Source organism: Orbicella franksi, chromosome 5 (genome assembly GCF_964199315.1).
Source record: "Orbicella franksi chromosome 5, jaOrbFran1.1, whole genome shotgun sequence".
NCBI lineage: Eukaryota > Metazoa > Cnidaria > Anthozoa > Scleractinia > Merulinidae > Orbicella > Orbicella franksi.
In genome coordinates, this window is record NC_138149.1 from 21,560,460 (window position 1) to 21,577,400 (window position 16,941).

Sequence of the window (16,941 nt, forward strand, 5' to 3'; positions counted from 1 at the left end):
TCTTTTGAAGGCCATACAGGCAAACTACCCAAAAGAATGTAAAGGTAGTTTGCCCAAGTGATAACAATATCAGAGACAGTGCCTACAGAAACGTTGAATCTATGCGCCAAGTCATGCTCAAGTAATCCAAGTTGAACCCTTGTCAGAAACAGCCACAACTGATCAATTGGTTGTATTTCTCGTTTTCGTTGTTTTTCTTTCTTCTGACCTTGCAAGAAAGGAAATGCAGTGTCTGGAAGGTCTCCATTTACTTTGAATCGTGCCTGGTTCCAACTAAGTAGTGACTTGGCACTTGGTTTGACAAAGTTCCAGAATGCTATCAATTAGGCTTTGTAAGACTGAAATCCTGTGTAGAAAAATATATCGTCATCATTGGAGCTAAAACGTTCTAGGGAGAATTTTGAAAGGGATAACTTTTCCATGAGTTCACAAATCTCGGCAAGTCTCTCTCTTGTGGTTTGTCTTCTGACTCTTTCTCTCTACGGGTGTTCTCTGAAGTGTAATTCACTACATCCGGAACTCAAGATGCTTCATTTCCAATGGGCCAGCAACTGAAATTCGGCGTTTTTTACCGTCACGAACATTTGCTCTTTCGGACCTCTCACTCCCTTTGTCGTGAGCCACCGTCCAAGGAAAAATAGAAGGAACTGCATTCCTTACAAGATCATGTCTACTGCCAGTTAAAGATTTTTTATAATCGTTCGAGGTGAAATGTTCGGAACAGTAGAAGAGTGATGCATTAGAAGTGAATTTTTCGTCACTACGTTTCATCCTTACCATCCATATTTTTCTCTGACTTTGGTCTCGTGGGAAAGCGTGGAAAATGAGGTCTTTCCGATCATCAGAATGATTTTTACATAGCGCTGCAGCACAGCATTTGTGACAGGTTTTATTTGTCTCTTTCGTCCGCCATATTTTTTGAGATTGGCGCCTTTCTGAGGGCCCTTAGGCCTCGCTTTCATGCAACTTCCGGTAATAGCCTGAATCGGTGTATATGCATATGTGTATGTGCATATATGCATACACGTATACACGTATTGGGCTGACACGAACTACGCATATATTTTGGTTGAGATATGTCTGAGCTGCACTGTATCAACTTTTGTTTGAACAACCTTCCGAATATGGCCTTCCATTTTTCAAAAGAGCGAATCCCTCGAGCATTTAATAATATTAATTTAAATGCCAAGTTACTTCCTACCACTGATTTCAAACCTTGGAACTTTCAAAGGCCACAAACAGATTAGACATAGTTTTAAAGGTGAAAATTTTTGCATACATTTATATGATATGAAAATGTTAACATGCCGGCACTTGTTTAATAGAATTTTGTTGCTTTCCAGTATAACGCTTACAATGAACACCATAATTAACACTGATGAATAACAATGACGGCAAAACATGATAAAGGTGACTAGAAAAACTGTTGTGCCAGAGTTGAACAACTCGAGGGAAGTAATTTAGTTAACATGCAAAACAAAAATATACACAAAACATACAGAACCTATAAGCAAAGAAGAGAAATGATGGTTGGCATACTCGTTCCCCCCTGCTTTGTTTAACAACATCTAATAATAATTCAACATAACAGTAATCATTCGTATAAAGGCAAGCTTATTGCTTCTTTTTGCAATACTACACTTTATGTACAATTTTACAAAAAAAAAACTAAAGTTACTTACATCACAATCTATCAATTCTTACAAATTACAAATTACAATACCAATCAACATTGCTCACAACATTAACAATATAAGAAAATTTTTTTTACAGGAGTTAATTCTAAATACTAACAATATTACTAATAGGGCCAAAAATAAATAATACAACTAACAGATACAATACTGCTACTGCTGCTAACACAATATTCTAACAACTGATGAAAGTAGATACAAGGGGAAAAAATATACATAGGGCCAAGAAATACTAAGTTAAAAGCTGTTCAAAAATGTAAAGGAGAACCTAAATATTGTTTAATTAAATTACCTGTTGAAACAAAAGTTCAAAGGAGAGATGAGGAAGTTATAGTGACTGGAGTATTTTGTGCCACTTCTGTTGGAAAGCGTTTTGTGTTCCCGTAATAATTGAAGTATGTTTTTCTACTTTTAAATTGCATCTAACCTGATTAACGTATTCTATTGAGGATGGTCGAACATTTTTGCACTTACAAGAGTAAATGTAAAATCTACCAAGTAGAAAACAGTGATTGAATAACAAAGCGCTTTTCTCTCCTTTGAGACCTAAACATTGGCAAAAATTTAAAACTTGTGAGGCTGGTATTAAATCAACAGATATGAAAAATTGTTGAACACTATTCCAAAAGGCTTCTGTGATTGAGCATTCCCAGAAAAGATGAAGCAGCGTTTCTTGCACTGTTTGACAAAAACGACAAAGATTTGATTTTGAAAATTGAATTTTAAATAGAAAAGAGTTTGTAGCTGTTCTCCTGTGTAGAAATTTGAACTGGAAGTTCCTTAATTTGGTGCGTAACGTACATATCCTAGGTAGTAGATACATTGACTCCCAGTCCAAACTTTCCACATTGTCGAGTTCACAGTCTCTAATCGATTTCTTTTGGCTTTTTTCTGGGCGAGTACATTTTTTGGTGATGAGGATTTAGTAAGCTGCCTGACTTGGTTTCTTGGACGAGTTTAACTTAAGCAGGACATTTTCTAGAATTTTTTCTCCTGGCAATGTCAATTTCAGAGATCTCGTAGCACTCCTGATAGCCAAGGTTACTCCACAAAATTCAAGGAATGAAACTGGAAAACAAAACTTATCTTTGAAACAACTGTAAGATATTATTCTTGAATCACTTGTCATCAGATCGTTAATTTTCATCACCCCTGCATTTGCCCAGTGTTTATAAGATATAGTGTTGCCTGCCATTCTGATCAGCATATGACCAGCACTGAAATTAGCTTGAGAGGCAAAGGAATCCCTACAATTTAAGTCCGTCCACAGTTCAATAAGTTCCTGGATGAAATCTTCTTTTAAATGAGGTTTTTGGCATCTTTTGGTGCCAAATTACCGAGAAAAACTAATTTCCCACCTACCATAGATAAACGAAAATCGAAAAAGCACTTCCATTAAGATTTGCAGTCGTTTGAAATATACTTAAGTATCCATGAACTTTTCAAGGTTTTATTAAATTCTATTATGTCTAGCATCTTCTGTCCTCCATCTTGGTAATCTGCTATCATTTCAGTCCACTTCCTTTTGTCGCCCTTGTTATCCCAGAGAAATTTAAAAAGAAGATTGTTTGTTTCTTTGAGCAATTTTGAACATGACATTGTTGATGATGGAATATAGACAAATTGTGATGCAGCTAGAGCCTTAATAACTGCGATTTTACCAATTAAAGTTAATCTCTTGTTTCTCCAATTATTTAAGATATCCTCTACCATATGAACCTTCTCTTTGTAATTCTTCTTCTTCACAATCACAATCACAATCACAATCAATGCAGAACCAAACACCTAAAGCCTTAACCTTGCCATCCACCCATTTAAGATTTTTATCAGAGCATATAATCTGATTTGATCCTTTCTTGGAGCCGATCTAAAGAGCTTCAGTTTTTTCACAATTTACTTGCAAGCCCGAAACCTCACCAAATTTTTCCAATATAGCAAAGGAGCGCTCAAACGATTTTGGAGTGCCATCTAAAATCAGAGTGGTGTCATCTGCATATTGACTGAGCTTACATTCGGTGCTGCCCACTGTGATTCCTTTAACTTCATTATCTTTATGGATGGTGGTGGCTAACACCTCTGTGCACAAGATAAAAATGTAAGGCGATAGCAGACACCCCTGCCTTACGCCTCGACTTAATTCAAAGAAACCCGCTGACCAACCGTTATTTATAACACAGCTTTGAATATCACAGTGAAACAAATTGATACACTTAATTAAAGAAGAGCCAAAACCAAAATGATTGAGTGTTTGCTCAACAAATGCCCATTCAATAGTATCGAAGGCTTTCTCAAAGCCAACAAACAGAAGTAACCTAAAAATATTCTTTGATTCTGTGTATGAGATGACGTTAATCGAGCAAATGTTTTCTGCAATAGATCGTCCTTTCAAGAAACCCGTTTGGTCGTTGTCTACTAAATTTTGCAAAACGGCCCTGAGACGTGAAGCAATCGCCTTGGATGCAATTTTGTAGTCACAGTTTAATAAAGTTATGGATCTCCAGTTTTTCAGTGTTTGTAGTGCCTTATCTTTCTTTGGGATCAGTGAAATGATACCTCTTCTTTGGGTCAAAGCAAGCTTACCCTTCTGATGGCTTTTGTTATGACAACATATAAGAAAAGGAGAGACATCCTTCCAAAAAACTTTATAAAATTTGGCAGGAAGGCCGTCTGCTCTGGGCAATTTACTGGGTTCCATTGTTTTTAGTGCCTCTAAGCATTCTTTTTCAGTCATAGTCCTTCGCAGTTTTGCTTATCGACATCATTAAGTAAAGGGTGTACCTTGCCAAAAACAAGTTGTCAGAAAATGATGTCACTGTGTTTTTTTTGAGGCGTAAAGCCAACTATAAAAAGAATTGCATTCTTTTAAAATATCTGGGTCATTTGTAGCATATGAACTGTTGCTCGTCTTAATCTGCATTATTGTTTTCCTCTTACAGTGTCTATTTTCTGAATCCAAGAAATATTTGCTATTTTTCTCACCTTCGTTGTACCATCTGGCCTTAGATCTAATTATGGCCCCTTTTGTTTTGCACTGTATAATATTTTCCAATTCGTTTTTCTTGCACCTTATTTGTTCCTCAAGGACATCTTTATTATTTATGCCCTGTTCTAATTGCTCTTCTAGGGCGGCTAGTGCACTGTCAATATTGGCCTCTTCATTTTTGATCTTCTTCATTTTGAGTTTGGAATATTTCATTGAGGCATCTCTAATTTTAAGGTTTATCATTTCCCACAGTAGCACTTCATTGACTTCATCACTTTCGTACTCACTGGCTGTTTCAGCTATTGTTGACTTGATAGCGTTTACATAATCAACTTCACTCAAACGTACGGAATTTAATTTCCAGAAACTGGGTCCTCTGGGATTGGAATGGTAATTAAAGTCAATTTTACATAAAGAGTGGTCTGTTTTGTACACCGGGAAAATATCAGCATTTGAAATTCTTTCAGCAATGCTTAAACTAACCAAAAAGAAATCTAGATGGCAATGCACTTCTGGTCTGTTCCGTCTCCAAGTATATCTTTTTGCCTTGGGGTTTAAATCTCTCCACATGTCCATCTGGAGTGTGGCTGTGGCCAGTTCTTTCTTGTCATTACAGATGGTTGGTTCGTGTTGCCAGTAGGCCTTTTCGAAGTTGGCTTTAACCTCCATGGCAGATATCTGGCGCTGAGGAATAGCAAACTTGAGATCTCGGCATAGTACAAGTTTCTGGAAAAACATTAGCTGGTGGGATGATATGTTCTGGATATGCTCGTCAACATCCACGTCTCTGTGTAACATCCTTGCACTTTTTGAAATATGGTCGTTCATTATTTTCTTGTACCGTTTCTTACGAAGAAGGGCCATCATTTTCATGATGCATAAATAGTGAAGAGATGAGCATGTTTGGCAAATCTCGTTGTAGATTTCATTGATCTGTTTCTTCAAGGCCACATTCTGCTGCGACTTAAAGCAAAGTTCCTCCATGATGACATTCTTAGCAAATTGCTTCGAAGACTGCTTCCACTTAGTAGATTTCGTTTCATTCAACTTAGCGAACGTTGGGGTGAGACTAAAATTCTGACAAAGCTGACCTGAAAGAGATCTTTCTCAAGCTTAAGTACCCTGAGAGACTCATTAACTGTACAATCACCAGATTCATTGAGACTTGATATTCAAGTTAATAAGCCCGTTCGGATTATTCTTCCCTTTAACGATCGGTGATTAGCCGACTTAGTACGAAGACAGCTCTCCGATCTTGCAAAGAAAATTAACAGTGACTTGCGCCCAGTGTTTAGGAGCAAGAAAATTGCTGAAGAAATCAAAGTGACGGAACCCAAACCACCTCTTGTTAACGAACAATGTGTTGTTTATGAATACAAATGTGATCTGTGCGACGCAGATTATGTGGGCGATACATGCCGACACCTATTTTAGCACATTAATGAGCCTAAGCATTCTGTCATTGCTAAACACCTGCAGGACATACACAATCTGAGGAACAAAGATCTCCATGACCAATTAACAATCCTCAAGAAATGTAATCAGAAACTGGATTGTTTAATTCATGAAATGCTCCTCATCAAAAACAAAAAGCCAACACTTAATAACACTCAATCTGACTCCGTTAAAGCGAAACTTTTTATTTGACAGTTCAAGCGCACCACGCTTGGTATTTTATTTTTATTCATCAATTATTTTTTATCTCTTAATCGTATGCACTGAGACCTTCACACGTACATTCACTATATAACGAACTCACATAACATATCTTATTTGAATTTGAGAATGATGGCATGGAGCCGTTGAAACGTCATTCTTTAATATCGCTACTTTTTATTCTTTATTGTTTATTGAAAACCTTATAATTTGACAATTATAGTTATTAAAAAACGAATAGTTACATTAATTAAGGAAAACATAAAAATATACTTAGTTTGGGTCTGGCTTCAGTAAAGGCTCCAGTAAAGACATGTAAATGATCACAATTGCGGCAAGTCTGTCTTGAGTTACTCAAGGCACTGTATTTATGCTGTCTCTGGATATTATACATTTGTGGCCCCCCATATGAAAACACGTCTTATCCACGTTTTCTAGGGGGTTTGAGGTCGCTCTGAAACCCTTTGGAAACCCTTTGGAAACGCTTTGAAACCCTTTGGAAACCCTTTTGAAACACTTTGAAACCCTTTTGAAACACTTTGAAACCCTTTGGAAACGCTTTGAAACCCTTTGGAAGCCCTTTTGAAATGCTTTGAAACCCTTTTGAAACCCTTTGGAAACACTTTGAAATTCTTTGGAATGCGGAACACGTTGGAAACCCCTTCGAAATGTTCCGAATACTCTTTGAAAACCCGATTTGAAAGTGCCAGGGAAAAAAATATTCTCCTAGTGTGCGTTCACTGGCGTAATTGCGTGACAGCACTGCATGCTAATTTTTTTTTGCAGAAATGTTATTTTGCCATATGACTCGGTACTGATTTATTTATAGTTGAAGAAAGATCAAAAGATATAACACATGTAAAACTTCTCCTAAGTTTAGTGGCGAAAATTGCAGACGTCTGCGAATGTAAATGGGAATAGGTTATTTTTTACATGCGAGATCAACGACTTGAATCATTTGCATAATTATTTGCGTGAGGTGCGACCTTTTCTTTTGAATATTTTGTTTGCTACTACGTAATTCTGCCTACGTTTTCTCTAAACTAATTCTCTCAAGCTTTCCGAAGAATTTGAAATTGTTTTCCATTTAAGCTGTTTGTTCGTTACAAAACTTTTGCTTTCTTGCAAGTAAATATGAAACATGTTGGCTTTCGATCCTGCTAACGAACTATTTAGACTCGGTAATTTGTTAAAGGCATTGTTCGGTTTGAATGGTTTTTGTTCCTTCTTTTGAGTAATTTTTGCTGTCTGTGTCAAGTTATCATAAACAGGCCGACAATCTGCTAGTAATACATGAATGAGTGTTTTATTGCTCTGACTGGCAACGCACGTTGCGTTACAATCACAATGAGAAGATCACGATTTATGGAAATTATAATCACGTTCGAGGAGTCTTGTTACAGTGCATTTGAAAGGTTTAGGTCTCATTTGCACATTTAGCAAAGCAACACTGTTGTATGAATTCCATTTTCAACTAGTCAAAAATGAAATAAACGGATGATTAATCCAGACGGCATTGCATGTTTACTGCGTTGTCGCGTCCAACATGTGATGAAATTCATGTCACAGTGTTTAATGTTTGTTTTCGCTTTCTGTTGAAATAATCTCGCCTTGAATTGAAAAGTTTCTTTTTATCCCACATAGAATTGATATCAATTTACCGAGATATTTAAAACGCTTTCACTTTCGTTCGAAGATTTTGTCGATAAATTTCGAAGTCCCAATTGTCAGGCAAACTAAGTAAACTATGAAGCTTACATTTTCAACAAGGTTTACTGTTTCATGGTTTTGGCGCCAGAAAGGTAGAGGGCTAGAAAAATGCGACAATAGCAACACATATCAGTTTGATGTAAATTTGTAGTTATTAGTGAAGAATTTTATTGCCAAGTGCTGTTTTCCAAGATTTTGCTAACAATAGAGCAAGCATGTTGCTGAGAAGTTAAATGTTCGCACGAGCCAGTTCCATTCATTAATTTGTTGGGAGGCAGGTCACTTCATTGGTAACAGTTTTAAAGAACTCCAAAGGAGTTGGCGACTTCTTTCTTTTTTACAAAAGGGCGTGATAGAAAATTTCGATAAACTTTTTATCTATAAATAGAGAGCATGTCACTGATTGAACTTCCTATCTATTGGCAGAGAGCATTTCACCGTTTGAATCATTGATTTATCCCAAATAGAACCGGAGAAATTTTTTTTTCATTGCTAGCCATGACGCTTCTCAGAAGACAATAAGAGTTGACAGAATGGACGCCAAAAGAAAAAACTTTCGCTGGCAGAAAAACTAGGTAAGAGTGCAAAGCACGTTGTAGAACCCTTGGTTAAACTTCCTATCTATTAGCAGAGAGCATTTCACCGTTTGAATCACTGATTTATCCCAAGTAGAACTGGAGAAATTTTTTTTCTCATTACTAGCCACGACGCTTCTCAGAAGACAATAAGAGTTGACGAAATGGACGCCAAAAGAAAAAACTTTCGCTGGTAGAAAAACTAGGTAAGAGTGCAAAGCGCATTGTAGAACCCTTGGTTAAACTTCCTATCTATTAGCAGAGAGCATTTCACCGTTTGAATCACTGATTTATCCCAAGTAGAACCGGAGAAATCTATTTTTCATTACTAGCTGTGACGCTATGGAAGACAGTAAGCCAGTTGAGGGGATGGATGCCGAAAGAAAAAACTTTCGCTAGCACAAAAACTAGCTAAGAGTGCAAAGTGCATCATAGAACTCTTGATTAAACTTCCTATTTTTAAGCAGAGAGCATTTCACCGTTTGAATCACTGATTTATCCCAAGTAGAACCGGAGAAATTTATTTTTCATTACTAGCCGTGACGCTACAGGAGACAGTAAGCCAGTTAACGGGATGGACGTGGAAAGAAAACTTTCGCTGGTGGAAAAACTAGCTAAGAGTGCAAAGTGCGTCATAGAACCCTTGATTAAACTTCCTATTTATAAGCAGAGAGCATTTCACCGTTTGAATCATTGATTTATCCCAAATAAAACCAGAGAAATAGTTTTTACCTTTTTAACCGTGACAGAACCTTACCGTATTGTGTTACCGCTCACATGCCAAAAACATACACGCTTGAACACTGAAAGATCTGAAAAACCATGAAAAGCGAAATGGTCGCATCGGCTTCTCGTGTTTTGCCATCGGAATATATTTTATGCAAAGAAGTTAAGCTGGTAGCTGATTATGGAATATGCTCAGGTACGTTAATTTTTAGATGTCAAAAATGCGACACTAATACACGGCGAGCAAGTGATTACTTGAATGTAGGTCGGTCTTGTCGAATTACAGGTCTAACAGTTGTCAAACTGAAAGTTCAATACTCATACGAAATTCTCTGTTCGCTGTTATTAGCTGTCTATCAGTTGTTCCGTGTCAGTAATCCCGGTACTAGATATGCTCTGTGGCCGTTCGAACAATAACACTTCTTCGTAACTTCCATTCAATTTTTGCTTGCCGTTTAACGGACGTAAGGTTATTATAACGGATGTGAAAATGTCACCAACGGTATTAAATGCAAGTCGTTCGAACGGTAAGTTACCGTAAAACAATTTTCAAGGAAGATTTAAACATCTAACACGCAGTTTCGTCAGTTTAACAGAGGAGCGTTTCAGTGAACATCAAAACAGCGTGGTACAAAATATCGTCTTGCCATAACTTAATTATGACATGATGTGGTCGCGGTCAACGGCCGTGAATACTCGATGAAAGGTTTTCACATGAGTGAACAGTTCATTGTGTCGACCTCGGTACGTTTTTTAAAACAGAAAAGTTTTCAAGCCCGCGCTAACTGGGAAACAATTAATAACCAAAATTAATAAACTTAGCTGAAAGAACGCATTGCAGGTATAATCTAATACTCAAGACGTTCTATCACACTACATTACATGTCTTACATGCAACGTTTTGTCAAGGGGTTTCAAAGCTTTCATAGGATAGGAAACCTGTTTGGATTACCTTAAAAACAATAATAGACCCTTTGGTAACTCTTTTGAAACCTGTTGCTAACGCTTTTAAAAGTTCTTTGGAAACCCTCTAGAAACCTGGTTTCAAGGGGTTTCAAAGAGTTTCAAACCCTTTGGAAACGCTTTGGAAACTCATTAGAAATCCCTTGGAAACCTTTTAGAAACCCGATTTCAATAGTTTGAAACCCTCTGGAAATGCTTTGGAAACCCTTTGAAACTCTTTAGAAACCCTTTGGAAACCCTTTAGAAACCCCTTGGAAACCCTTTAGAAACCCGGTTTCAGTAGTTTGAAACCCTTTGGAAACTCTTTAGAAACCCTTTGGAAACCCGATTTCGGGAGTTTCAAACCCTTTGGAAACCCTTTTGAAACCCCGTTTCACCCAAATTGCCATGTTTCATAAGACGTGTTTTTGTATGGAGGGTCACATTTGGTCTGTATCCTCTACCATTTATATACAGTTTATCGTAAATCAGTCTTGTTTCTTGCGCCTCCTTCTTTGCTTCTTTCATCACTTTGACTAAACCCATATTTCAACGATCTCTCTCAGAAAATCCTGTGAAATGCCATAATTTATTCCCGCTAGTGTATGAGCACTTGATAGTACACGCTATTTGTCTTTGTGAAAGCTAAATTTGCCATTGGGCACGATTTGTTGTCCTCTCTGATCTTACCGAGGCGATGTGCCTGTTCAATTGGTATTTCGTTGGTTTCTTCTTCTGCCATATCTAGGTTTTGTTCCAAGAAGGTATTTAGCAGAGTTTCTGTCATGGCACTGGATTCTTTTCGTACTTCGGGAATGCTGTAGAAAATAAGATTGTTCCCTCTGCTATGGCTTTCTAGCTTTATGGTGCATTCCTTCTCAACAGTAGCACCTTGTGTTAATTTATTCACATGTTCAGTGAGCTTTGATAGCGTCTTCTGTTGAGTGTCCGCTTGCTCAGTCAAGGTCGCTATGGACTTGTAAGCGAACTCCAGGCTTTCTCTCAAGTCAGAATTTTCTTTCTGCATTAGGCGCTGCTTTTCCTTGAGCTCTTCGATTTCCTTTATTCCAGCTAAAGCAAGGTCCAGGTTACTGTTTATTTCTGCGAGCGTTGCCGCTATGTTGCTGGGCGGATTCCATTCTTCTGAATTTGAAGGTTCATCATCTGTCTGAGAGCCTCTCATCATTCTTCTTCTTTTGTGAGTTTCTTGACTTGTTTCCGCGTCATTTCCCTCTTTATCTGGCATTGTGTCTAAATGTATAGAGCTGTCTTTCTCGCCATTTGATGTAGTAGTCACAGAGCTCAAAATTAATGTCCGCACACCTTGACAGCTCTTCCTAATCTCAAGCTTGTTGCTGCATATCACAAACTATGGCAATAACAACGATGTTAATTAAATAATCCAGCAAGAATTAGAGTAGATTTAAGACTCCATCAATAAACAGTTTATCAAGTTCAGGGCAACTGAAAAAGGTTATCTTACCAGCCTTCCTTGCTTCGACCACCTTCGTTGACTGGAGTTTGCTTCAATATACGATTTCTCTTGGCACATCGGCAGAGATCCTGTACTCGGTATTCTTTAGCCTATTTACCTCTGAGAAAATCAAATCTCTGTCCCGATATCTAAGGATTTGAGCAATAATCGCTCTAGGGCTTCCATCTCTGTGGGGTTTTCCAATCCCATGGACTTACTGAAATAAATTGTATGTCTGGTTTGACTCCACATTGCTGCTCCAGAAGATTGAAGGACTTGCAGTGAATTTTCGTCTTTATTTGTCTCTTCAATTCCGTAGAAATGCAGATTTTCTCACCTCTGGTAGACTTCAGCATACAATAATTTGTTTTCCAGTTCTTTGCATTTACTTTTACATTGTTCTTTAATTTTCTCACCAGCTGCTTTAGCTTCATTAACTTGAGTATTAAATTCCTGGAGGCCATCTTCCATCTCTCTAAAGGTGCCCCTCGTGGTCAATGGAGCATTTTCGAGCTTGTCAACTCTACCTTCCAATTTGTCAAATTTACTCTCCGGGTTTAACACTGCGGTATTGATATTCACAAGCCTCTAATCCATGGTTTCAAGCCTCCCAAGAATGAGGTCAACTTTTGACTCTAAATTGCCTGGCATTTCAACGACCTCGAAGACCCCCAAATTCACATCTGCTGAACGTTTGGGTGAGGAGTTTGGGCTTGATGAAATCTCTTTTGCTGTTTTCTCCGCTGGCAAATTACATACAAATTCATACAAATTACAAGCCGAAAATCATAGCTCAGAAACGAAATGTTGGGGGGCAACAAAAATATGTCCACATACCTCGACCCAGACCTTATTTATCTTTATGAGTAACTAATACTCTGTTGGAAGCAAATGAGTTTGACACTTCTGTGAAGTCAAGTGAAGGATGCAGCTCAAACCCCAGCATGGGTTTCTTGTCAGTTCTGGTAACAAACAGCAACACGCGGCCCAGTGTTACAGCACCTCTTCTGCCACCTAAAGTTACCTTATAGTATTTGAGTTAAACAGCTTGATCAGCAGTTTATGCAATAAATAACAGAGTAAAAACTCACTTTTGTAAGCCAAAAAAAGTTATCAGCAAGCTCTAAAGTGGCTCTTAACCTGTAAAATAATCACAGTAATTATACTTGTCAGGACTGTATGCTTTAACTACATGTACACCTAACCTGTATATTATTCAGTTTAGGTATAAAACCCAACATAGCAATTGAATCACAAATATAGAGCTCTGGAACTCTCTGAAAATTGATGATCTGCCCACTAATGGTATTGCCATTCAAATGATGTACATATAAACAGCAGTGAATCCAACATGGTACAATTCATTATCAAAAAAATGAAATCTAGCAGTCTATCAAGAGAACAAGATATAAATTTTGACATATATGTCCATTTTATAGTCCTAAAATTATATTAAGAGGCAATTTTCTTTGCAATGCCAAACAATTTCTTTTGGGCATTTATTGCTAAAATAGAGGCTGGAGGTTCTTTACCCAACAAGAATTTTTTAACACTCATTTTGAAGCTCTTGTACTCAGCCAGGGTTGAGCACAGAACTGGTAGCTTTTATTTCATTCATTTAGTGCAGTTGATAAAATGTGATTTCAAAGTACAAAATGCAGAACTGAGACAACTTGCTGACTGCTTCTCTCAAGTACTTAGTGAATGCCGCTGCATACACCTTATTCTCAAACTGCCTTTTATTAGAACCAGTTTCACTGAAACAGGGCTTCAATAAGGTTGTATGCATTTTTATACTTATCACTCTGGCTTCACTTGGCCTAAACAGATGAAGAAATATTGGCATAGCCTCACACACCTAATAGAAAAGAGGAAGCAATGCACACAGGAGTTGAACAAGTGCACTTGTGGTTTTATTTTCACCTAGGTTTACATGCTGTCTTCCTGCTGGTAATTTAAAGTCTCCTGGCTTAACCACCAACTGACCTGTCTAATCAGCAGTGACAATAACAACTTTTTTGAGGTTGCTTCATGCAAAGAATCCCCTTCATGAAAGGAGACCACACTGGAAGGTCTTGAAGCTCAGTCTGATCCAGAGGCAGATGTCCCTGTGAAATAGCAGACTAATAGACTGCCAGAGTTCTCTATTCTAGGGACTGATTTGTCACTGTCTCTGTCAAGAAGGTCAACACATCTGTGACCAGTGCTGAGAAGGGGCACAGGCCTCTGGAAGAACACCAATTGAACCATGCCCACCAAGGACCCTGGTAATGCCTCTTGGTTGACTGGGACAACGACACTAGGAGGATGTTAGTCGCCTCTTCAGGGAAACCTGCTGCCTGGTAGGCTGACCTGATATCAGCCATAGAGTCAGATCAAGAGACCGCTGCAGAGGGTAAACTGCCTCTTGGTCAAAAGGCAGAGACAGTAGTGACTTTTCCTTGGGAAGTGGGTATAGTGTACCTGTCAGCATCAGTTGAATCTGAGTATACCATGGTTGACCTGGCCGGTCTGGGGCTACTAGTAGGCAGCAGCACCACTGGTGGGTGGATGAAACTCCTCCACTGGCTCCAGTCCAGTCTGGTATCCACTGCTGAAGCACTGGGGTCTGAAAGTAGCAAGACATAAAGAGGCAGCTGATGGTTCAAACATGAGGCGAATAGGTTTATCTCCAGAACATAGAAGTGTTGTCCTTCGGAAGCATCCACTCTGTATGCATTTTGAATTCCCTTAAAGCTGCACCTGGTTCCACATTCAGCACTCCCAGTAAGTGTGGCCTGTCACCCATGAATCTCTGGTCAGCAGGAAGGACCACAGTTTGAAGGCCAGTAGGGACAAAGATGGTGACTGAGTGCCTCCCTCATGTTCACATAAGCCACGGCAGTTGTGTCGTCCATCTCCAGAAGGATATGACATGGAGGATGGTGGCCCAGACTCGGGTGGTGGCTGCATTTCTACTCTCAGGAATGACTTCAAAACTAGAATGGCTGCCTTGAATTCCAAACAATTGATGTTTTGTCCTGCCTCCTCCACGCTCCAGCATCCCCCGGTTGACTTGTCATTGCAGGTTGCACCCCAGCCCAGTAAAGATGCATCAGTCCTGATGGCAAGGTTGAAGGGAGGAGGTGTGATGTCCTTACTGTTGCAAGTGTGCAGAGTCGATGACACCCACCATCTCAGGTCCTCCAGGGATGGTTGAGACAATGATATCTGAAGTCTTGGTCTCCTCTGAACCATTGGAAGAGAGCCTACTGGCACTACAGGGCTCTGCAAATAATGATGCTACCCACATTCCCATCTGTGTGGCATGGTTCATTTACCTCACAGTCCACCCTGGGATGTTGACTAAGACTCTAGCATTGCCTGGCATGCTCCCTGTATCCAATTAATCTGTTCCTCTGGCAGGGCAACTTACATGCAAGTTGTGTCTAGTACCACACCCAGAAAGACTAAGCAACGAGTTGGTTCTGGAGAACATTTCTTGAGTTTCACTATGAAGCCCAGGCTGGACAAAAGTCTCCGCACATAATGAAAATCTCACTCCACCTGTCCTTCTGATGGTGAATCAGGACAAGATTGTCCAAGTACATGAATCTTCGTATCTTTTCTGAAAGCAGTTTGGTTACAATCAGATGGAGGATTCTGGTGAAGACTCTGAGAGCCAGGGAAAGGCCGAATGGGAGGCAATGGAACTCGTAAGTTTTTCCCTTGACCTAGAAACGAAGATGTTTCCTAGACTCTAGGTGTATTAGGACCACATAGTAGACATCCTTGAGGTCAAGTCTCATACAATCACCCTGCGGAGTAGAGAGCGAGTGGTATGGAGCCCCTCCATTTTGAACTTCCCGGTTAGAAGAAATCTGTTTAGTGCCTTAAGGTTGATCACAGGGCAGAACTCTCCTGTCCCTGGTCCTCTCTCCACCAGAAAGAGTATTGATATGAACTGTTGTGGGCAGGGATCCACCACTAAAATGCACCCTTGGATATTACAGACTGAATTGGCCCCTTCATTAACTCCATCAGCTGTCCTTCCAGGACGGCTGTCGAATGAGCCTGCCACTGATGCGGGGTCCAAGGAAAGGTATTTTGTACCCTGAAACAGCTTGAAGAATTCATTTATCCATTGTGAGCAAGTTCCAATTTGTTAAGAAAGTTCCAAGTCTGTTTGGCATTTGATTGTCTGAAAGTGAAAGGGGGAAGCAGCTGACAAATAGTCAGATGCTGTTGTTGCTAGCCAACTGGTTAGAATCTGATGCTCGTCTGGCACCTCCACTGTGTTTGCTGTACTTAGCACTGCAACTTTCAGGCTTGTAGGCCCATTTCCTCTTCATGTCTGCTCTGGACTGCTGTTCCTGTTTAAACGAGGCAAAGTCACGAAAAGACTGGGAACTAGCCCATGGTTTGGGGCTCTGGTGAAGTAACAAGACCTCCCAAAGAAGAGAACTTGGCAAAAATTTAGCAAAAATTTGAGCAACAGGGGCTCAACAACAAAAACAAATAAATGAGCAACAAGAACTCAACAGTAAAACAATGAAGAACAAGCTTGAAGTTATTTAAATTAGTTAATTTATTCTGCTTTAAATGTTGTTTTAATTATTTTTTTTTATTTGGTTTGTTGTTATGATTTATTTTATTTTTATTAATAAATATAGTGAGGAACAGGCCCTATGATAACTAAATCGAAGAACAGCCGAACCGGGCCTCAAAATCATAAATAAATCAAGAAACAGGGCCTCATAAAAATAACAAATCAAGGAAAACCAGCAAGGAAAGAAAAGGTTTACGATGAAGGTGGACAACCCAGTATGTGTGAGGCCTGGAAGATGGTGCCTGGATAGCTGCGATACAACAAGTGCTGCCCAGACGAATTCAGATGAACTCCATCTGATAAATAGAGGTTCCTACTTGGCTCGGAAAAACCGCGATGCTGCCAACAGAAAACATTTGGAATGGGGTCCAAAAGTCCATGAAGATACTAGTTGAGCATCAGTGCTGCGGCATTAAAAAATGGCTCGCAAACACGAGGTATCACCTCACCCACCAGTAACTCAAATGGAGTAGGAGTCCAGGTGCAACTGAACCAATTCTTCAATCTCCGATCCAACAACCTCGGGCATATGCTGCCCGTTTTAGGAACCTTTTGTGTACTTTTTTCTCTTAGTCATTGGTACTAAAGTACTA

General features: G+C 39.2%; 4 protein-coding genes across 4 annotated transcripts in view; 1 reads left to right on the forward strand and 3 right to left on the reverse strand.

Annotated features, from left to right (window-relative positions):
• LOC145486742 (uncharacterized) overlaps positions 1-16,941 on the forward strand; it is a 307,059-nt gene that overhangs the window by 67,539 nt on the left and 222,579 nt on the right. The gene's annotated exons all lie outside the window — the stretch shown is intronic.
• Positions 1-16,941, reverse strand: part of LOC145486752 (uncharacterized) — a 102,177-nt gene that overhangs the window by 9,154 nt on the left and 76,082 nt on the right. The window lies entirely within an intron of this gene.
• Positions 1,087-16,941, reverse strand: part of LOC145486746 (uncharacterized) — a 26,467-nt gene continuing 10,612 nt past the window's right edge. Inside the window, exon 2 of the mRNA XM_081465457.1 lies at positions 1,087-12,900. Within this exon, the coding sequence (XP_081321583.1) occupies positions 10,885-11,532 (648 nt within the window). The 5' untranslated portion in view covers positions 11,533-12,900 and the 3' untranslated portion in view covers positions 1,087-10,884. The remainder of the gene's footprint in view (positions 12,901-16,941) is intronic.
• Positions 12,957-16,941, reverse strand: part of LOC145486750 (uncharacterized) — a 10,800-nt gene continuing 6,815 nt past the window's right edge. The window contains exon 2 of the mRNA XM_081465461.1: positions 12,957-16,941. This exon is cut by the window's right edge and continues 1,214 nt beyond it. Coding sequence (XP_081321587.1) covers positions 14,515-14,997 — 483 coding nt within the window. The 5' untranslated portion in view covers positions 14,998-16,941 and the 3' untranslated portion in view covers positions 12,957-14,514.